This window comes from Ziziphus jujuba, chromosome 5, assembly GCF_031755915.1.
Source record: "Ziziphus jujuba cultivar Dongzao chromosome 5, ASM3175591v1".
Classification (NCBI taxonomy): domain Eukaryota; kingdom Viridiplantae; phylum Streptophyta; class Magnoliopsida; order Rosales; family Rhamnaceae; genus Ziziphus; species Ziziphus jujuba.
In genome coordinates, this window is record NC_083383.1 from 17,328,588 (window position 1) to 17,351,959 (window position 23,372).

The following is a 23,372-nucleotide window of genomic DNA, read 5'->3' on the forward strand; positions in this document are numbered from 1 at the left end:
TTTATTAACTAGTTCTTTTTGTATTGCCATGATGCTCCCCATGATCCACTAAGATATTAAATAAATAAAAAACTCACTCATTGACATTACCTAAAATTATACAACAATTGAAGGGGGGTTTAAAATAAATTCAATAATTTTCCAAGTTATAAAGAATAGACATACACATGCCTACCATGCAAACATGCATAAAGAAAGCAACATAATTCTTAGCATATGATGCTTATATCATTAAATTAACATACATTAATCATAGTAGGCTTGCAATTTAATTCATAAAATAAGTACAATACCATATGCATAAGACATAACAAAACATATAATGTCCATATTGCTTATAGCATATATATTATCTCATAAATCAAAATACAATTACTTTTTGGGTCATTACTTTCATAACTTGTTTTTGTTAGATATTTTTGTATGGACTAGCCATAATCATATCACTCATTTACAGGGCTTGCTTATACCATTACTGTGATTAACTTGTTTATTAACCTTTTTAAAAGAGTTTTTGGCCACACACTCTCTGTGATACTTCAGTCGGTCCATTGGACTGAAAAACCTATTCCTTTTAAAAGCCTAATTGACTTATTCTCTATTTTATTATTATATATCATATTATATTATTATTATTTCCAGTATTATTTATTAATTATTATATATATATATATATAAATTGGGAATGGCTCACAATTGTTGTTATACGATACACACATTGAGTAATTAGGGTTTTGAGGTATCTACGATGCTTATTTGGTACAAATCTGAAGGGGAAAGGTTTAAGAGCAATGTGTCCATTAGGCACTGCTTCTATTACTCCTATGTTTTATTTTGCAGATAGATCTGATAAATCTATAACTGCGCTTAAAAGGTTAATAATTTAATTAAATATAGTTCTATAATTATGTATAGATTATGGATTTAAAGTGCTACAATGATATATGTGTGAAGATCTTGTGTTAATGCAGTTTTGTAATATGTGCAATGATCTTTAATCCAATAGTTAAATTAAATTGTTTATATTATGATAGGACTAACAATTGGTATTAGAGCCAAGATTATATATGTTTTAAACTGTATTTTGTATTTTATGATCTGTGTAGTATGATGTGATTTGACAAAGCTATCTATATCTACATTTGTTAGCTATTGAAAATTTATGTGAAGCTTGATTATGATTTGGTTTTGTTCTATCATGCCGTGTTACATTATGATAAAATTGATTTCATTTCGCAACCTATGAAAATTTTTGCAAAACTTATGCAATATTGGATTCCTGTAAAATAGCTTACATAGTATATCATATTTTTGCAAAATTTTGGGAGAATTAATTTTGCACGAATTTATAACCTGGACTGTGTTGGAAATTGTATTTGGGGTTGAGTGGAGTGTATTAGAGACTTTAATTTGGTCTAAAACCATATGAAATTGGATTGAAACCATTAAACGAAGACCCATAATCCTTTAGCATGGGTATTGCTGTTTCAAGGAGATAAAACCAAAATGGTATATGGGTTTTGAAGCGACCATTGAGATTAAGAAATTTAGACCAATGGCACTAGAAATCATAATCAGAGTGAGATATGGCCTATTAAATTTCGAGTCCACGACCCATTTTGGATTAAAAAAAAACTTGGGTATTGGATCTTGATTTTATGGTAAAAAAACCCCAAAATTGGACTAAGATTTTATTGCCCAAGAACATATGAACTCAACGTCGCTGGTATCACTGGAAATGGAGCCCGTAGCGATAAGATTTAGCAGGATAAAAATCACGGTTGACCCGTGCCCCAGCTGAAGGTGGAAGAAGAAAAAATGACATGACATTTTTATTATGTTGATGTCGTCTACTTACGTCAGCAATGACAGGTCGTCTGCTGAGCAGCCGAATTATTAAAAAAAAAAAAGCTTATTTATTTTTCTTATTTATTTTATACATGGTTTTATTTTGTGGAAATTATCTTCATTTCAAATTTAATTAAAAAAAAAAAGAACAAAGATTCATTTATTTTAATTCATTCTGAAACTTCATGTCATGCTATTTATTTATGGAAAGTTTACTCTAGCCTTAATTTCTAAATTTTATTTAATTAAATGCCTATAGTTCAAATTTGGTTGAATTGCTAGTGATTTATGTTATGTTTAACATAGTGGTGAGGATTGACTAAGTGCTTATCTATCGCAAGATTTGGTATGTTCAAAACCATGAATTGTCATGAGGCATGGTGCCTAATTGGCATAGTGGTGTAAAATTTTAAGTACTTACCTATCGTGAGGCTTTATTTATCCATATCATGAAATTGCCAATGTAATAGAAGTTGGCATAGTAAATGTAATTTTATGCACTCACCTATAGTGAGGTTAAGTTTATATTATTTATGGGTGTCAACTTGGAGTTGGCATAGTCAATAAGATGCTGAGTATATACTTGTCATAATAAAATTTAAAAATAATAGGAAAAAAAACTTAGCTTGCCAATTTCATGAAATTGCCAATGTAACTTATTCTCTCCAATTTTTTTTTAACCAAGATCCATATAGGTTATTGGGCTACCCTGTCGATGGTTTAATTGTTTATGTGACGACATTAATCTATATTTATTTTTACACAAATTGTTTTCAGAGATTATACATATTTCATTATCTATATTGATAACTTTTTTCCTATTTTGGATATGTTAAGATTATTATTGAGAAGGTAGATTTTTTGGTTGTCTTTAAGGAGTTCAAGATTAAAAAAAAAAAAAATGAAGCTTTAGAAGAATAAAAAAATTAAAGACTGTGAGGTTTGACCAGGTAATGGATATTATTGTAGACATGATGAGAATGGATAGAATCCAATTTGATTTGTCATTTATTTTAGTGAGTGTGGGATTGATGTATAGTTTACAATACTTAACACTCCTCAACAAGTGGCGTACTTAACAACTGAAACTGCACATTGATGGATATAGTGTGGTATGTGATGGTAAATTTTAATTTGGCATTTTTCTTGTGGGTGACAAGTTATAATTAGTTTACACCTTTTCTTATGTATGGGGTTCTAAAGTTGATGTTATGATGTATAATTTCGATATTAAGAAGTTAGACCCTAAAATCTTTAATGATTATTATGTTGGTTATTGTAGAGGATGTAGGGTTTCTAGATTTTATTATTCATCTTTCACAATCAGGATCCTTAAGCCAAATGTGGTTATTTATTTTAAGGGTGTTTTAGTTTTGGTGAGAGCAAGTGTTCAAAGGTTCTTGTTTTTCAGAGAGGAAAGTTATATGGATTCCCACTATTTATGTTCGCTCCAAAAGTATTGTTGATCCAATAATTTTGTAACTAGTAGTCAGTTAGGATTAAACCCTTTAAGATAGAATGAGATACTTTAGTTACAGCTAATGGTAATATGTGCCTTTTGAGAAAGTCACAGAGGGTTCGAAAATTTATTATACCTGATGACTCTTTAGAGATCTATGTCCCAAGAATGAGAGAGTGATTAAAAAAAACAAATGATAATATTCAAATATTCTTATGCATTTAGCAATTTGTTGTTCAATTAAGATTGCATACCATTGGATATTATTTATTTTGTGGGTGTGTTCTTGTATAATAGTCCAGGTTATGTATACTATGAAACAACTATTTTTGGTTTTGAGCTGATTATAATGGCTATATATATATGTATATGTTTAAATGTTTAACACCAGAGACATTATTTATCATGGCAGTAGAAGCTATTTTATGAATTAGTATTGGACAAACAATTATAGCTTCATTGATTGTTGAGGCAGGGTATATGGCATATTTTGAGACTATAATATATGTTTTTGGGCACACTTTTATTATAAGGCTTATAATGTTGTTTTATGGTAATTTTGCAGCTGTATCATTTTGATGAGAGTCTCATTTTGTTGCTTATATGCCTGTTACAATATGGTGGTAAACCCACTAACAAAGGCTAGCCTATAGACTTGTTTGAGGAGCATATGTCTCTGTATGGGTGTATAGCAGTTGGGACTGCTATAGCTCAGTGGGAGTTTTGTAGTTTGCAATAATGTCCATGTTATACATAGTATATGATTGTGTATTGTGTGAGATCCCACATCAGTTGGAAAAGGAAACGAAGCATGACTTATAAGCATGTGGATACCTTTCCCTTGTGGATGTGTTTTGACAAAACCGTGTGGGCTGGGCCCAAAGCCGACAATATCCACATGCGAGTGGTCTGGCCTGTCACATATTGCCTTATGAGTAATGTATGTATGTATATGGATCATCATAATGTGATGTTTGTTACACATATTCATATTATTGCTCCTTATACCAGCAGTCTCTATGTATATGTATACGTTGATCCACAGGTACCATGGTAAGTCCCTACTATCTATTTTGAGTATGTTGTTGTACCCCGTTGGTATACAATATGCTTAAATGAAATGGCATCGTGTGTTATGGGATTGCATGTGGTAGGATAAATCTCTATTACCTAAACTAAGTTTATGGCATGCAAAGTGCTCAGTTGAAATAGTATCTAGTTTTTAGGAGATTTGCTTAGAGAATCTTTACTACCTAGTCTGATATATTGTTGTGTCCTGTGGACATATTATATACTTAGATGAAATTGTATTTTTGATTGAGGAGATTCTGTAGTAAATGAGTTTATTGTTGTTTGTGATGATTATGCATTCCAAGTGGAAAACTATTAGAAATTTTTGTATGGACTAGCCATAATCATGTAACTCACTTACACGGCTTGTTTATATCAGTAATGAGACTGACTTGTTTGTTGACCTTTTCAGTAGAGCCCTTTACCACACACTCTTTGTTATACTTCAGTTAGCCTATTGAACTGAAGGACTTATTCTCTCTAAAAGCCCAATTGACTTATTGATTGTTTTGTTATTATTATATTACATTAATATTATTAGTATTATTATTTATTTTGTATATAAATATATAAATACATTGGGAATGAGTCAGAGTGTTGTTATACAATACACATATTGAGTGATTAGGGTTTTGAGGTGTCAACGATGCTTATTTGGTGAAAACCTAAGAGAGAAAAGTTCAAGAGCAGTATGTCCATTAGGCACTAACTTTTATTACTCCTGTGTTCTATTTTGTAGTTAAATCTGATAAATCTGTGGTTGTATTTAAAATGCTAATAATTTAATTAAATACAGTTCTATAATTATGTATAAATCTTGGGTTTATAGTGCTACAATGATATATGTGTGAAGATCTTGGGTTAATATAGTTTTGTAATATGTGTAAAGATCTTGGGATTATAGTGCTATAGTTGATGAATATTAAATTGTTTATGTCATATACAAAATGGCATATTCATGATTCATATTAAAACATGTAAATTTCATAATGCATATAACATATATTCCATAATATGTACATCAAAACTTATACATATTAATATATAATTTATTAAATAAATCATAACATACTTAATATTATTAGGTGTCACATCATAGAGCACATGGGACTTAAAGTTGGATTTTTCATAAAGTGTAAAACATCCACTTATCATATCATATTCTTATCACAAAGTGCGTGACTTTTCATATTTTGGTGCAAAGCACCCTGGTTATTCATAATCAACTTAGATAATGGTACGTAAATTACGTGTCTTGTGAGTGATTTACTTTAATTTATTAAGGGCTCATAATATCATATCATACGTTTACAAAAATGATAATAATAGATAATGCAATCAACTATGCATATATCCTACTATAACACATTTCAAACATATTCATATAAACTTCATATAACCGTAATTTATAATAAACTAAAATCACTAGGCAAAATATAACATTCAATTAAACTTTTTAGAATTGAAGCAAACATAATAAAATATTTATAAATAAATTATTAGATCAAAAAATGTACTAACACATACTCAACTCAATTTTTCAAAACATAAGTCAACATTTGGAAATCAAGTTTTTATACTGAATATACTTCAATTAATTCAATTACTCATAGAATATAAATGACCCAATCCTTAAAATTAACACAAATTGGTAGACATATAAAGGAAGCAATGTACCAATTTAATAAATTTTTAAGTTTATTTGACCCATTAACCAAAATAAATAAAACCAAATTACTGATCCTGTTGTAAATTTCCAATATACAAGTTCAAATTTTTAAATTCTATTTCAAAATGGATATAAGACCAAATGATATCAAATAAAATTTTAAATTTTTCTTAAGATGTCTAGTTTATGAAATAAAAATATCATGTTAAGACTAAAAGTATAAATATGTCAAAGAAATCATTAAATACAAGTTAAATAAAATCAGTATATTTCAAATTATCCAGCAATTTAGTCAATTTCAAAGATTACAAATAAATCTACTGAATTCCAAAAGTTATGAATTATAATTTAAAAGAAACATATAAAAGTCTACTTTTCAAAAATAATATATCCAAAGGCTAATTATCAAATAAATTAATCCAAAATGTTAAATTCATAAAATAGGTCTAGATTTGCATACAACGCAAAAAATGTTAGATTCAAAATATCATAACTAAGTGTAGAAAATCTTTTAGGGTTAATTCAAATTGAAGAATGTTCAATGATGAGTCTAATTTCTTGAATAAATCTATTTTTTTTTAAAAAAAATTTTTAAAGGATAAAGAAAAGGGTTGAAACAAGTTTTGTTTAGGGTGAGATAGTAAGTTGTTTTTCATTTAAAAGTTTTAAAACCTTAATCTAATAAGAAGTATCTAATATAAATATCATATGAAATATGAAGAAAACATAGTATATACAGTACCAATTTCAAAACTATTTTGATACGTCTTAAACATAGATTAAAAACATGTTTATTAACAAAAAGATGCTAAATCAAAAATCCATATAAAATAAATCAAACTTTCTTTTTTTATCTTGATTCTCAACCAGGAACAACAAAACCAAAACAAAAATAAACTTTAATTTAGACTTTGTGACAAAACTAAAACCTAAATTATAGACCAAAAAACATGTTTATGTTAATCTTCTATAAATCCTCAACTCTTCCTTTAAAAACCTACAAGAAATCTATCGATCTTTTTTTTTTTTTTATTTACTATCTCTGTAGTTTCTCTCTCTTCCTTTCTAGGTTTGTGTCCTTAAACAATAAAAAGAACCCTAATATAATCATTAAATACTCTTAATGCTTCTAAAAACATATTTCAACTAATATTAAGAAAGATAATTAACAAAAAAATAAATATCTCATTTTTATTATTTTATACTAATTAAATAAATAAATAATTGAAAAACCCTTTTTTATATCCGAAATTAATCCAACTCTAATACCCATATACCCATGGGTCATTTGGATCTAATTCAAAATTCAAAACCGATCAAATATCTAATGAACCCACCCATTAGCCCAAACATATAGCACTAAAACCATCATAACTTCTTCTAGGAATCTCAAAACATCAATCCGTCAAATTCTTTAGAAAGCTGACTTCTAAGACTTTTCGTCCATATATAATTTGATATATATATCACATTTATAGCATTCTCAAGAAAATCTAAAATTTGACTCATTTACATAGGTTTAGCCAAAAACCACTCTTAGTACTTACTTGATTTCCAAGTTATCAAATTATATATCAAACTTAGCAATTACACACTATTTTCCATCTCAATAAGTCTAATTTCTAGGCTCACTAAAATAAATACAAATAAATAAATAAATAATTAAAAGATCATTATACCCCTACAATGTATCAAATGAGTAAGGGAAAAATCATCTTTTCACACAATCATAAACAATAACACATAAAAACATTTTCAAAGTAAATCATACCATAAACATTCAAATAAAATAATAAGGTATTCAATTATTCCTATTTTAAGACCCACAAAAATTATGGGTCTTGCATTGGACCCCTTCTTATCCAATTTTGTTAATTTTGAGGTTGTGACAATTATTTTGGAACATTGGCATGCTCCAATGTAGTTAATTTAATTTATTTGGAGCCTAAAAAATTATTTTATTATTATTTCAGGCACCGAGACTAAAATTAGTGGCGATCCATCTACGGATTAAACTTGAGCTATTATTTGTGAGTGGATTTTATTTTTGAAAATGAGTTGGGATTATAAATATGAATTATATTATTAATTGTATTTTTTAAAATATTAAATTGTTTGATTTTATATTATGCGATAAATGCTTATATAATCTATTATTTTCTAAAATAATTACAATAATGTTTTGGCTGAAATATGTATACACTATTGGTTATAAATGTATCAACATATAAATATGTTTATATTTTATGAGTTTATTAAAATATTGGAATTTCTGAAAAATAATATTTTTGTATAATGAATATGTTTTGAAATTACTACCTTAATATTATTGGATTTGACGAATATAGATGCGTGCGCTATATTACCATCCTCCATTGATAATGTGTTTCAAAGAGGTTGGATGAGAAGTCCTAACTCTGTGATATCTTCGAACACTGAATATCATAAGACAGTTTCCCCCTTCTCGTAGCTTTACAACACACTAGGATTCTAGGTATAGTCGTATGATAGGATTTGATAATGAATATAGTACATGGATTGTTGACAATTATGTGTATTATGATTATTTTGATTTACATTTTGCTTATGGGTTAATTATTGGGAAAGTAAATCACTTATTTAGATTATATAAATTATCGTGTTATTTTATCATTTATGTTATATTTTCATATGAGATAAGAAATTTTATAGCTTGGAAAATTTCATGGATTTTGGTAAAATTCATTTTCTAAAATAGAGGACTTTATAATGAGTGAATAAAAGATCTTCATATAAATGTTTTTAGTAAATTTAAATATTTCTACATACTATAAATTAACCCATTCACTAAGCTTATCTCATAATTTTATGTTTTTAATTGTTCCCTTAGTCTCAGCTAACAATTGGTGTATGTTACGTCTAGGCACTTTTCATCGTTACATTCATGTATTTCGTAGTTTTTATATCTTTGTTTTTGTTGTATTTCACTTCTGATGTTGATAGGACAACCATGGAGTCCTTTTTAGATATTTAAAGTGGTCTCGCTTAGGGAAACCCTATTAAATCGATACCGAAAGTCCAGTGGGACCTCCCCATGAAATGGATATAACATAATAGTGTAAATAAAATATCATAAATGCTATTAATAAAATTCTCATAAAATCATCGTCATAAGCGTCAAGGGTTCTAATCCAAAACTAGAAGAAAGAAAATAGAATAGGAGCCATACATATTAGATCAATCCACTAGAGCAATCTAAGAGATATAAAAATTTAAAACTAAATGAAAAAACAACATAAATGATCAATCTAGAAAATGCATCGACAATGGAATAACAACAGCAATAAAAATATAAAATGATAATATACTAGAAAGATGATGACGATTCCAAATATAATATGCATAACCCGTTAGTTAAGACCTAGAGAAACAATTTAAAAATATAATACTATAAAACAAGTTCAGTGAGTGGAATAAGAAAATAATATGAAAATAATCATTTAACTTTAAAGCTTTTCACTCAAGACCTCACTTTCACTATTTTGAGAAGTCTCCATTTTTAAAACCATTTCAAAAAAATCAACTCATACCCCAAGTCAATATCATAAAATAAACATTGTATGATTAAAGAATTTAAAATATTGGTAATCAATTGAAACATAACTTTAATGTTGGATAATAAACAATATAATCATAATCGTATAGGCAATAATAAAAATGTAGTAAAACCATCAATATACGTTTATCTGCTAAAAATCTATACAATGTACCATACAATATACCTAGTAATGTCAAATGGTGCACGACGTTCCAAAACATCATAAGACAGTAAAGAGATACACAAAAACCAACATCATGAGGGAGTGTCACACAACTCATCACCACTCTAAAAGAATGACACATAACTTATCACCATTCTCTCATATCACAACAATATGTAATACCATGGTCATGAGGAAGTGGCACACAACTCATCATCACTCCAAGAGAATAGCACACAACTCATCATTATTCTCTTATATCACGACTACACATAGGATGACTAAGTCTACACGCAGCTAATACCCATTAAAAATAACAGTGCAATGTTTATAAACCATCATTCCAAAATGATACTTTTTATTTTTCCCATACAAATACAATATTATAAACTAGAATTTAATATTCAAATCCAATTATTTATTTAAATACATAAAACATTCAAAATCATCATTTGATACCAAAACAAAAGTATCAACAAAGAAATATATATTACCATAAACTATATTTAAACATTTTGAAATATAAACACTTAAACATACTTAAAAATATAAAATTTCAAATCTATTTTCTCAAAATCAATTATTTTTCAAGAGGACTAAAACATCAATTCAAATATCTAGATATTTAAATAATAAAATTTTCATGTTCACCATAAAGTCATTTAAATTAAAATCATTTAAAATCTTGTCAATAGTCACATAAAATGATAATACATATATGTAAAAATTGATAAGTGTTTAAATCAAATTATCTATATAAAATATTCAAACTATATATATATATATATATAGCTAGACTAATATATCCAAAAATCATTGAAGAATAAACCACCCGCGAATATCTATGATGCCCACTTCTACTTCTCCACATGGTTATCTCTAAGCTTGATTAGGGATGCTTATAATATAATAAAATAATCCTTAAACTCTAAAAATCAAATCCAAAATATCGATGCATATCAATATTCTAAAATAACTTTTACAATTCTAAAATTTCTAAAATTAGGTATCGAGTAGTCCGATTATACCATGAGTCCTAAATACCCGATATCCAAAATTTCATCTATAGGCTAATTTCATAAAATTAAACCTTCTGTTGAGTTCATTAACACCTAATTATACAAAATTCAATTTCAATTATATTCAATTTGTCCAATTATGTCTAAGCATAGTCCGCATTTATCAGGTATTAAACTAATTGATCTAAAATAGAAAAATTATCAAAATACATCCAAAATTCAGTGGAAAGCTTATGGAATGGGTAATAAGAATCTAAGCTCACCTTGGTCCAAGAACGTAGCCAATGGTAGAAAAATATGTTGGAATATTTGGATAAACTTGATGTTAGTGGATTTCTCAAATGTGAAGAATATTGGCATAAAGAGGCATAAAATAAGTTCAGACAGTCTAAAAAAATAGGTAAAGGGTACAGGCCGGCCAAGAATGACCAAAAAAGCCAATCTCTAACAACCCATCAGAATGCCACAGTCAGGTTTGCCAGCTCAATCTATCTACATCCATAGGTGATCTGGTTGGAGATTTGGAGTTTGAGGCCATCAAATGACTAATAACATGCCTTGCAAGTTTGTGGTTATCGATAGTGACAGAAAAATAACAAACCAACTTGACTTCGTTGGTGAGGGAAATGGGTTGCGGGTTAACTTGGTTCGGATTTGCTTGTCTAAGAAAGTTTTATGGACCTTTTTGGAATTTTCTCAATTGTTTTATAAAGGCATAGTTCCCCATATGTATATAAATCCTTGGATCACTAAGAGAGAAAAATCAAAATTTTTTAAAAATAACTCGGAATTACGCATGCCGTTAGTCTATAAACTTGTATTGACAAGCTATACACTCGAGTATATCAGTCAAAACAAACTTATTAACCAATAAAAAACCAAACTTATGATCCACTAACAATCCAAGTAATCAATCCTAATCAAACCAAGTACAATTTAAACATCATAGATGCATTTTCTCTTTTTTGCATACTCTCATGGGTTTTATTATTTGTATTATTTGTTTAGTTTGGACTCCTATACTTCCTTAATATTACTCTAGTAAATTAACTTAATATGTATGCTTTTATTCTTTTCGGTTTTATTATTTGTTTAGTTTGGACTCCTATACTTCCTTAATATTACTCTGGTAAATTAACTTAATATATATGCTTTCATTCTTTTCCTTTCTCTTAGGTCTTTGGTTTGAAATCGTTGATGTTTAAAATGATGAATTTATGGGAGTTTATTATAAATATTTATAATATTTTATTTCTACTATTGGGTTTTAAATTGAGTGTGTCTACAAAATATTTGCAAAATCATTTTCCAAGATATATTTGGAAGTAAAAGGTATTTCCTTGTAAAATCATTATATGATTCAAGTTGATTCCAACTCTTAATTATAGAATTTATTTGTTTTGATACATATATTACAATCTTAGCAAAAGACGAGCATATATTGAAAGACTAACAAAGTGACCAACTCTAAAATTTACACTTCATAAAAAAAAATTTAAAATTTTAAGAGATTTTATTTTATAATATTTAAAAATACAAAAGCATATACAAAACTATCCAAAAAACCAGAATAATAATAATAATAATGACAATGATGATGACAATAATAATAATAATACAATTGCACTCTTTTATAAAGGGAAATTTCATTTATATTTTTTCAATATTATCATTTTTTATTCAAATATCACATTTTTAAAAAATAATCATTTATTTCCTTTTAATTTTCTAAATCTATCCTAAAATACACATCTATTATTTTTTTTTAATTTTTACTAGTTAATTTTAATAATTAAAAACTAAAATTGTACTTTTATAATATTATACAATTATAAATAACAATTTTTAATTTTTTAACAACTAAAATTAATTAACAAAATTTATAAAAAGCCGATTTATTTTAATATATAAAAAAATAAAAAAGAAGTTAATGATAATTTTTTAAAAATATAAAATCTAAGTAAAATATCAACAAAATTAAAAATGAGTAAATGAATATACTTGTTCTATTTAAAAATATAAAATAATTAAAATACCATTGCGGCAAGCCCGGCTCAGCCCAAATGTGACGAGGGACATTTCCGTTATTTGAGGCAACGGAAGGGTCATATACATGAGTTCCATTTGGACAGATAGGGATAATCCAGTAACTTCACGATGGAGGAATCGAAGAAGCTAGGCCCCTCTCCCTATAAAAGGTAGGTTTCCTTTTTGACCCTCACTCTCTCATCTCGTCGTCGCTTTTCTGTGGTTCTCTCTGCTTCTGCATCTCTCCGGTGAACCCTAGGGTTTCTCTCTCTCCCCATTTTTTAAATTTATAAAGTATGTTTTTCCCCAATTTTATATTTGTGCCTTTTCTATTTACGGCTTTGATCCGCAAATCCCATGTCGAATTTTTGCATTTTTTCATATTCTATAAATTATATATATTTCTAATCTTTTGTAAATTTTATGGAATATGTACGTAATCCATTTTCCAGTGTGTGATAACTCCGAGAAACTCGACGAAATTGAATACTATGTTGTAGTATAATTGTTCGCGTTTGCCAGGTTTTGTGGGAAATTGGCTAGGGTTTAAGCATTTTGGTGCTTGTTTATTTAATTTTTCACGATAAATCGGCTGGTTCACTCGCTCAAAGTTTATTCATCTGAGATATTCGTACCTCGGGTTAAATTTAATTTTCTTTCTGCGACAATTTCAGGTGTTAGATAATTGTTTAAGAATTGATGTTTATTGATATGATTATCGTTTGAGGATCTAGGTTGGTGGGTTTTTCTGGACATTATCTAAGCTTATAGCTCTAAGGTGCCCTTGTGCTTTGCTGGGTTCCATTTGATTCAACCGAGATTTTTGGTACCGCAGGTTAAATTTAATTCTCTGTCTGTGCGGTTCCATGTGTTAGGTAACTTTTTTATTATGGATATAATTATCGTTTGTGGATCTGGGTTAGTGGGTTTTTCTGGACATTATTGAAGCTTGTAGCTTTTAAGGTGCCCTTGTGCTTTGCTGGGTTTGTTTACCAAACTAAGCATCGGGTTATGAATTGTTTGTCCTGAAATGCAGATACTAACATAATATTTATAGGCGCCTCACTCCATGCTTTTCATGCTTATGTTATGTTTGAGCTTCTTTACACATTACATATTGTCCATACTCTGGGGAGAAATTTATTGCTGGGGCTGTGATATGTTGACAGTTCCAGTGTTCATAGTTTGTTTATTTCAATTTACCTACATGAGTTGAGATGTTTACAAACTGATTGTAATTGTGCATTTTAATTAGTGGTAATGCTGGCTTGAGTATCTTTGTCGACAAGAAAACAAAAAAAATGGCGAGGAGGAAGAATTCTTTGGTTTTCATGGACGTGTCTATTGATGGTGATCCTGTTGAGAGAATGGTTTTTGAGGTACCATTGAGTTTTAGCTAAAGTTCATGACATATTTCAATTGTTTTTTGTAAAATGGAAATTATTTTATTGTTCTTGCTATATAACTGATTTTCTTTTCTTGCACAGCTTTTCTTTGATGTTGCTCCCAAGACTGCAGAGAATTTTCGTGCACTATGTACAGGTAATTTAAATATATCTGAACATATTTTATCCTTTTTCCTTTATTTTCTTATGTTTATATAGTTTTGTTCGTGGTATGCATAACATTCATTCGTTTAGCAATGTCTGCAATGTCTGGTTTTAACCTTTCTTTTGTATTTATTCTTGTTTGCATCGATATAATGATACAGTAGCTCTCTCTATGTGCTTTTGGATTTTGATCTTCGACATGTTTATAAAAATTGGGATGAGGAACTTTTAGTATTATGTAGTATGGTATAACAATTGTATAGCTTGTTGGTTTTGATTTGATTATTCCATCATTATATCTTTAGGAGAAAAGGGAATTGGTCCTCGAAGTGGAAAACCATTGCACTACAAGGGGTCTTTTTTTCATCGCATTGTAAAAGGTTATGTTGCACAGGTATGTTGTCTTCTTACATTGTAATTAGATTTTCATTTGTAAAGATTGTTTATGCTTCTTTCTTTCTCTTTTTTTTTTTCCTTTTTTTTTTTTTTTTTTTTTGGTACTTAGTTTTCTGGTTGAGCATGACTTAGAAGTGGTCTGTCTTTTAGTCAGTTACCGTTGTTTATGCTGTAGGATACAGGGCTGACGGTCACGACTGCTTTTCTTGTGATGTAGTTTTAAGGTTGTACTTACTAAGTTGTCTATCCTCAAAATTTTTATAAGCTTCGCCATGCCCAACCATGTTTCGAATCCATATTTTTCTTTATTCTTAGAAGACATTAATAACGGGTATTATTTTGCAGGGTGGCGATTTTGTCAAAAGAGATGGTATGTATTATTATAGTTTCCTTAAATCTTCTTCTCATTTAATATATTTTTATTTTTTTTTAAATATTGTTCTGTTCAAAAGTCATGATCATCTCAGTATGTGTTTGATTTTTCTGCCATTTATTTATTTCTGTTACAGTATTTTATTTGGAGCATTTGGTTTGTCTGTAAGGAGATTGAAAAGAGAGAGAAATGTATTGCTGAACTAGTATTTTACAAGTTCTTCAAGATAATATTTGCTTCTAATATTTGACAAGATATTAGATGTATTGAAAGCTGTGTGAGGCAGAATATTTTGTGCGTTTATTGTACTTCAGGGTTAAATTAAGAGAGTATGATATGTGCAGCTCCTTATACAAAAGAAGGCAGGAGACTACATTTTGTTTAAGAATAATGTTGATAATATCAAATTAGTGGTTGTGAAATTGAAATTAACCATAATATTTATGTAGTGGAAAGTTTTATTCTCCATATAATGGTTTCATAGCCTATGTTTTCATGCCTTAAATGAGAGTGAACTCAAAGATGTCAAACAAGTATGCTTTAAAAGGTGATTAGGGAATTGTGTATAGAGTACATAATCTATATGCGTACAGGATGTGTTGGACATTATAATTTTATTATGGCCTTCAGGGCTTGACTATGATCTTGAAATGACAGTTTTGGGAATCAAGTTTAAATTTTTCCTATTTATATGGTATGCTAGATACACTGCAATTCTACTATTTCTAATTGAGTATGTCTTGCTGAATGGCCCATAAAATTATTTTTATCTGTGGAAATAGAAATAATAGTTAGGTAGTTAATTTAGGGATGACCTTAAGAACTTACTAGGATCTCATACGAGATGATTGTGGAAGTGACAAATTAACAAAGTACATGGAGTTGAAATGTAGTATGTCCAGAATACATGTTAGATTTTCTCCCTTTATTTATGTTATTTTATTTTATTTTTTGTGTGCTCTGACCTAGGTAATACTTTGTGTATGTGATATATTTGATATTGTTTGTAGGCATTATTTTAGAAATGAAGGTATTACTGAGCCAAAAATTTTGGAATCCTGAAGATTTGCATATGCTAATATGCTAATAGTTTGGTGACTAAGTGATTGGAGTAGGGATGATCATAAGTGCACCCTTGATCTTACTTGAGGTGAATTTGAGGCTAATGAAATTATTATCTTTCAAAGATATGAAATGGAGTATATACAGAATAGAATCTGCTCACCTTGACGGCAAATAGAAATAGAGAAAGATATGGAAATTAGAAGTAGAATGGCTGAATACTGTCTGGGTTAATGTTGCGTTGGCTGGCTGACCTAGGACATTAATGAACTTGAAAGTGTATGATTATCTTGGGTTATCATTTTTATACTATTGACACAGTATTATTTTGTTGTCTTGTATCTTAATTATTATATGTTTCTTTTGTTCCACAGGGACTAGTGGTGAAAGCATATATGGAGGAAAATTTCCAGGTTAGAGACTTCTCATTACATTTTAGAAATTTTCCATTTTTCACTACTGGCGATTATCACTAGTGAGATCCATTGCTAACTTGGCAATTACTAATTGGTTGCATTTAATTATGTTGTAACCTTTTAAACTGAAAATCTAAAATGGGAAAGTGAACCCTTTTGGGAAGCTAATTAAACTGTCACATGGCATTTGGGTCCCCCCACTAGTGATGCTCACGGTGGTCACACATAGCATTTTTCTACATTTTATTTGTTTCTGTTTTTTGGTTATAGGATTTCTTATTTTAAACTGCTATATGGATTGTCTTAAGAAATATCAATTTATGCTACATGGACCCTTCAAGTAGCCTTTCTCTATCTTCATCCGGCGTTTGGATGTGGGTAAGGGTATGGTTACGGTTGGTGCTTCAATATGTTGGGAAACTATAGGAAACTAGAATGTCTGGCACTTGGACATGCACCTCCACCTGACATTGGCACCTGTGGCGATGCATAACACTTTGTTTGTTATGTACTTTTTGTTGCCTTTGGTCATCCTCATCTTGCTCATCTATGGTTGTTGCTAGTAAATGTACTAATCACTGATTTAACAAATTTAATTGTAATAGGCTGATAGCCGAACAACTGTTTTGTGCTGCGCGATATTGGACTGTCAAGAAGTTTTGTGCTTCAATTCTGGCTTTTATTTGTTTCAGCTACTTGGATGATCCTTATATATATGTCAAATTCATTAATTCTAATAGAATTTTAACCGTGTTATTTCTGAGGGTGAAATTATTTATGCTTTGTTGTATGATTGAGCCTCGTTTTAGCTAAGCAAATGTCTCTGTCTTGGCATGTGAAGGTATGTGGTTCTAAGTATGTTTGGTTAGATGATAAATGATAGCTAGAATAAGGTTTTCCCTCCTTTGAGGGGTGCAACCAGTGGTAACTGTGGAATTATTTCAGACGAGCTGCCTAGGCTAAAGCATGAGGGACCTGGTCTTCTTTCCATGCCTATTGCTGATCGTGACATTTTGGGTTCTCATTTCATCATTACCTTTGCAGCGAATCATAATCTAGACAGGTTTGTCTGTCTTAATGATAGCTAAGTTTTGCATTTTATTCACATTTTCTAGCATAAGGTTCATACTTCTCATTTCAAAAGTATCTCATACATTGTTGATACGTGGAAACTTTTGTTCATTCTGTGTTTAACTTATTGCCTATTCAGTATAATTTGTTGTGGCAACTTCTGTACAGAAAACATGTAGTTTTTGGGAAGCTTGTTCATGGACATGAAGTATTAAGAAAGATTGAAAATGCGGGTGAAGAAGATGGAAGTCCATCTGTAACAGTGAAAATCATCAATTCTGGTGAATATGATGAGGGTAAGGTTTTTATAGACTATCCCTGGGTGATGTACCCATACAGGGTTGTCAGATCAAACTTGTTAACCAAACCTTCTCTTGCACAGATAAAATGAAAACAATCAAATTGAAAACTGGAAAGGATGCTTCTTCTGATGCAAACAGTCATGAAGCAAGACGGAAAGGGAAGCACAAAAAATCATCAAAAGATAAAAGGAGAAAGCGAAGAAGATACTATTCATCTGAGTCAGAGAGTTCTTCAGATTCTGAATTGGAATCATCAGACTCCGATAGCGATTCTGACTCATCTGTATCCTCATCATCTTATGATAGTTCTTCAAGTGATGAGAGGCGTAGGAGAAGAAAGAGATCTTCCAAAAGAGACAAATACAGACGTGGAAAAAGAAAGGACAGACGGCGTGACAAAAAATGCAGGCGGCGAGATAAGAAATCAAGGCGCAAATCAAGAAGGTTATATTCACAACACTCATCCATAATTTTGATGTGTTCCGCTCTTTTCTTTAGTTTAGGTCTGCATGTATGAGACCTAGCTGAATTATATGTAATTATCATATATAAATCTGGCAACTTAAAGTATATGCTGAAACTTGGGTTTACCTTCTTTAGGGCTTCGATTAGTCTTACAGATTCTGAGAGTGAGAGCAAAAGTGAAAGTGGTTCTGAAGGTGATGGTACTGCCAAAGTAAAGGATCAGAAGCGCAAAAAGGACCCTTCTCAGAAATCTGGTACTGCCTAGAGTCACTTATCCGCTTGACATATATTTGAATTGTAACTAACTGATATGAACATTATATGAGCTGTTTTTCGCTATCTGTTCTTGCCTTTCGCTTCTTTTGCATAAGATAAATATACCTGCAAAATTGCCAGTATCAAAGAAGACTTCTATGATATGCTTTGCTATGTTTCCTCATAATTCTTGCAATCTCTGAAGCTTGAAATCTTAATGTGTACTCATCCTGTAGAGAGGTTTAGCATCATACTGGGTGTCGATTGAATCTTGATTTGACCTTTGATTTTTTGTAATCAAGGATGTAAAATTGCATTATCTTAACTGTTTTAATGAGTTAAATTGAACACGTTTATTAGCTTCTTTTTGTGATGGAACATTCTTTGCCAATTTTAACATTTGTGACAAATTGTCCCCCTAAATTTTCTTTCATTGGAACCATGTTACTGAATCAGATTAAATAATTAGCTGACTTGATTAACTTTGTGAAGACTTGGTTGTTATGGATTTTTGTTGAGGGTTTTTAAAAAAAAAAAATAATTTTTGACTTGCAACCATATGTTGTTTCAATGAGAAAAATGGCTGCACTTTTTGGGATAAGTCGCATCATTTAGAAAATTTGGAAATGTGGTTGAATGCAGGCCTGGCTAATTGCATATTGTAGTCAGGTCAAGCCCACATGCAATTTGACTCTTAAAAGCAAATTGATGGGATAGAATAAAATTTCTGCTACACATTTAGGCTTTCCAAGGGAAGGGGGGGAAGGACAAATGCCATCATCCCATTATAAGGGACTGATGGGTATTGCTGTTACTTTTTAAAAACTACTTTTAATTGTGTTGTAGAAAAAAGTCAACTGTCTTGAGTGTTTGATAGAATATGCTTTAGAATTGCCATGAGTTGCAAAAGTAAACTCGTAAATAACTGTTGCATGTGATGTTTATCTTCTATTCTTTTTTTAATAGATTTTATCTAAGGTTTTGACTTATTATAATAATATATGAAAGAGAGATGTATTTTAGACCATTTAGTAAGTATAACATGGGTATTTGAAAATCTTATTAAAAGGGCTTATCCTTGGGTGGGAACTAAATTTCAATAAGCAAGCTCCTATCAGCTTATTAAAATTACTTTAAAATTGATGTTTTATAAAATAATTTTATAATCCTACCCAATGCTTGTGCTTTTTCCCCTTCACTCTTTTTTTTTTTTTTGGCTCTTTATGTGTTTGGAGATAAAATCTGGCGGTCCTTGGACCACCTATTTTTACATGGTCCTTCCACAAATTTTTTGACACGTGACTAAAATATAATAGAAAATCAAAATTTTAAGTCACATCAATTATTTTAAAATCATATCAATTACTTTTTTGACATGTGTGAACAATTTATGGAAGGACCATGTAGAATTAGGTGGTCCAAGGACCACCTGATTTTTTCCATGTGTTTGGTATCCATGCTTTTGCATGGGTTCCTTCTGTTAGTGAGTTGCCTTACTGTTACTATTATTATTGCTAGTACTACTTAGTTGCTTTCTTGGTTTTTGATTTTATTACTTGATATGTTCGTGATGTCCCTTCTTTCTGCAGCTGAAAATCAGTCTCCTTTGGATTCGGAGAAAAATGTTGCTCCAATTCACAATAGAAGGAAAGAGTCCATTATGCTTGAAACTGATGGTGGATCACCCAAGGAGAATGGACAGCAGCGGAGCAACGGCATTGAAGCAAGCTCTAAATCTGAACGAAGTGCAGATAGACAGCCTGACATAGTTGATGATCACCCTGGCAAATCTAGGTCTACTTTCAACTCTTGTCACACCTCACTTATTCTTTATGCTTACTGATTCTTCAAGGACCGGTATTTTATTAAAAGTTGATGAGCAGGAGCAGAAGCTTGAGTCCTAAAAGGACCATGAGTAAGAGTATGAGTATTAGTCCCAGGAGGAGTCTGAGCAGGAGCCCAAGTCCAAGTCCAAAAAGGAGAATGAGCAGAAGCTCGAGTATTAGTAGAAGTCCTCCTCATGCCCCTCAAAGGAGCCGAAGTTTCACAAGAAGTCCTGTTAGAACTGACAGCAGTAGAAGTCCAGCCAGTAGTGTCAGCAGAAGTCCAGTGAGGGGCCAGAGGGGTCGAAGTATCGGTCAGAGCCCAGTGAGAACCTGGTCCCAGAGAAGCATTAGCAGGAGCCGTGAAAGATCCTTACCTAGAAGAAGACCAAGCAGGAGCCCAAGAAAGTTATCACGTAGGTCAATAAGCCCTGTTAGAGTTTCAAGTAGAAGCAAAAGCCCTGTTAGATTTTCTCGAAGAAGTGAAAGCAGAAACTTAAGTAGGGACCCTCCAAGGCGAAGCGTTAGCCCAAGTCCAAAAGGAGAACCAAACAGGAATAGTCGCCGTGGCTATTCAAGAAGTCCTAGTCCTGTTCGTAGGGGGAGGTCACCTTCTGATCGAGGAAGAAGTGTGTCAAGAAGTGTTTCCCCAGATGGTTCACCAAAGCGCATTAGAAGGGGACGGGGTTTCAGTCAGCGGTACTCTTATGCACGCCGATACAGAACCCCTTCACCGTCTCCTGTTAGGTCTTATCGTTATGGTGGCCGGAGTGAGCGTGACAGGTAACTTGCTAGCCAACTTCTATTTCTTGCACCCTTATGTGGAGGTGCTAATCATGTAATGAGATTGTTATGAAATGGCAATTAACATACCATCATGTCTGATTGTTTATAGGTATTCTAGTTACAGAAGGTACTCTCCTAGGCGCTATAGAAGCCCTCCAAGAGGAAGAACACCTCCAAGGTCTGTGATCTACGAACACTTAAATGTCAATTTCTATATTTGTATTTTCGTTATCTTACACTAGCTTTAAAGCGACTTCAAACGATTTTTGTTGATAGTGATACTGCTGCCTCTCCTCACTCTTTATCTCTCATACGCATAGTTAGGAGCTGACCAATGCCTTTTCCTCCTTTAACACTATATAATCAATTTTCTCTAGGTTTTGACTTTAATTTTTATTTTTACAACATTTGAAATTCTGCAGATACAGAAGCAGAAGAAGCAGGATGTCCTCTGTTTCACTCAGTCCTCGCTACCGCAGCCGTCGGTATAGCCGCAGTCGGAGCCCAATTCGTAGCCGTAGCCCTATTCGTGGCAGGAGCCCCATTCACAGCCGGAGCCGTTCTCCAGTGGATATTTCTAGATCTTGCGATTCTCCCAGAGCTGAGGGGCGGAGATCTCCTTCTAGGAGCAGAAGCCCATCGGAGTCGAGGTCCTCCCTGGACTCCCAATCTCCCAAGCGGACACACAGAAACAGGTCGACATCATCATCAGGAAGCCCACCTGTGAAGAAGGGCCTGGTTTCATATGGGGATGGGTCTCCAGATTCTAGCCAAAGGTGAAACTGTTGTAGCAGTATTGGCGTCTCTGTCTTAATTAGGTGAAGAGGAGGGGGATTGGATGTTGGTTATTGGACTTCAATTACTCCATCTGTTGTTGCTAGAGCTTTATGATCAGTAGTTTTTCTACTCATCAGACTTAGTTTTAGATTTAATAATTTTAGATGGTTTAATGTTGAGAAATGAATACCTATTTTTTACGAGGCATTTGGATTCTAGTTATTCGGTTTTGGTTGCAGGTGATGCTGGTTGATGTACCAATGATGATTATGAATTTGGAGTTTGTGCTAGAGAGAATTTAAACACAGTTGATGAAATGTGTTGGTGGTACCTGGAATTGAACATTTATGAGAAAATAGGAATCAGTGCACTGTTTAGTGGCAGTTTGTCTTCATCCAGTTTTGTTTTGTATCTTGTTTTTAAGATGAAGATTATGTGATGTTTTTTAAAGGATAATTGTACTTCTGGTCTTTTATTAGTTGTCTATAATTTTTTTTCAATAGAAAAACATTATCACTGTCAAATCGGTGGTTATATTAGCCTTTTTTTAAATTTTAAATCAAATAACCATATTAAATTTTACGTGAATGGTCTTTTAAAATAATCGGCGATTATAATATGTTTTGTTATCGATGAATTATTTATTAAGGTCACAGCAGATTGTATGGAAGTTATATACGACTGTGCTACAGGTGGATTTGTCTTTGACAGAGCTATATTTGCATGGATAGAAAAAACTTGGAAGGATAGTTATAGCAGTTTAATGTATACGGTAAACTGTGAACTTCTTGTGAGTATGATAAAATGCATAAATAATGATTTTACCAAATGAAATAACCAATGAAAAATGAAAGTATTTATAAAATGAAAATGACAAGATACCCTGGCAAATTTTTTTATTTTAATTTGCAATACGCTTCCCAATTTCACTAAAATTTCAATGTGCTTCCTAAACTTATTTTTAAAGTAAATTTCCTTTTTCTTTTGGGTGAATAAAAGTCCTTTTCACCTTTTATCAAATTATGCCACCCTTTTTATTAGAATTTCGCAAAATTGATTGTTTATATGAACAAAGTGTGTTACAAGAATTGAAAAATAATACCTAAAATGAATTGTTTCAGTTCATTTTATAACAATTTCTTAAAAAAAAAAAAAGGTTTTGATTTATACATATTTGATCTCTATAAGCAATCAATTTGAATATTAATCAACTAATTTAACTAAAATCTAACGAAAAGTTTTAAAATTTTGGGTAAATTGAC

General features: G+C 31.0%; 1 protein-coding gene across 6 annotated transcripts; it reads left to right on the forward strand.

Moving 5' to 3' along the window:
• The first annotated feature begins 12,976 nt into the window (after positions 1-12,976).
• On the forward strand, positions 12,977-22,504 carry LOC107421245 (peptidyl-prolyl cis-trans isomerase CYP95). 6 transcript variants are annotated; one of them, XM_048476595.2, is made up of 15 exons: positions 12,996-13,128; positions 14,090-14,213; positions 14,322-14,376; positions 14,690-14,778; positions 15,126-15,150; positions 16,590-16,628; positions 17,577-17,694; positions 17,871-17,998; positions 18,085-18,448; positions 18,605-18,723; positions 20,314-20,518; positions 20,608-21,330; positions 21,443-21,511; positions 21,756-22,109; positions 22,350-22,504. In XM_048476595.2, the coding sequence occupies exons 2-15, from the start codon at positions 14,136-14,138 to the stop codon at positions 22,351-22,353; spliced, it is 2,370 nt and encodes a 789-aa protein (XP_048332552.2). In that variant the 5' UTR covers positions 12,996-13,128; positions 14,090-14,135; the 3' UTR covers positions 22,354-22,504. The 6 variants fall into 6 exon arrangements, with proteins under 6 accessions (XP_015885928.3, XP_015885930.3, XP_024930959.3 ...); XM_016030442.4 differs by having other exon boundaries at positions 12,977-13,094; positions 21,756-22,504; XM_016030444.4 differs by having other exon boundaries at positions 12,978-13,082; positions 21,756-22,504.
• Positions 22,505-23,372: the final 868 nt, after the last annotated feature.

Bases quoted from the DNA above. Each gene is read 5' to 3' on its own strand.
- LOC107421245 (XM_016030442.4), top strand. From the start codon at position 14,136: ATGGCGAGGAGGAAGAATTCTTTGGTTTTCATGGACGTGTCTATTGAT. The intron at 14,214-14,321 runs GTACCATTGAGT...TTTCTTGCACAG, and splicing joins TTGAGAGAATGGTTTTTGAG to CTTTTCTTTGATGTTGCTCC. The intron at 20,519-20,607 runs GTCTACTTTCAA...GTTGATGAGCAG, and splicing joins GATCACCCTGGCAAATCTAG to GAGCAGAAGCTTGAGTCCTA.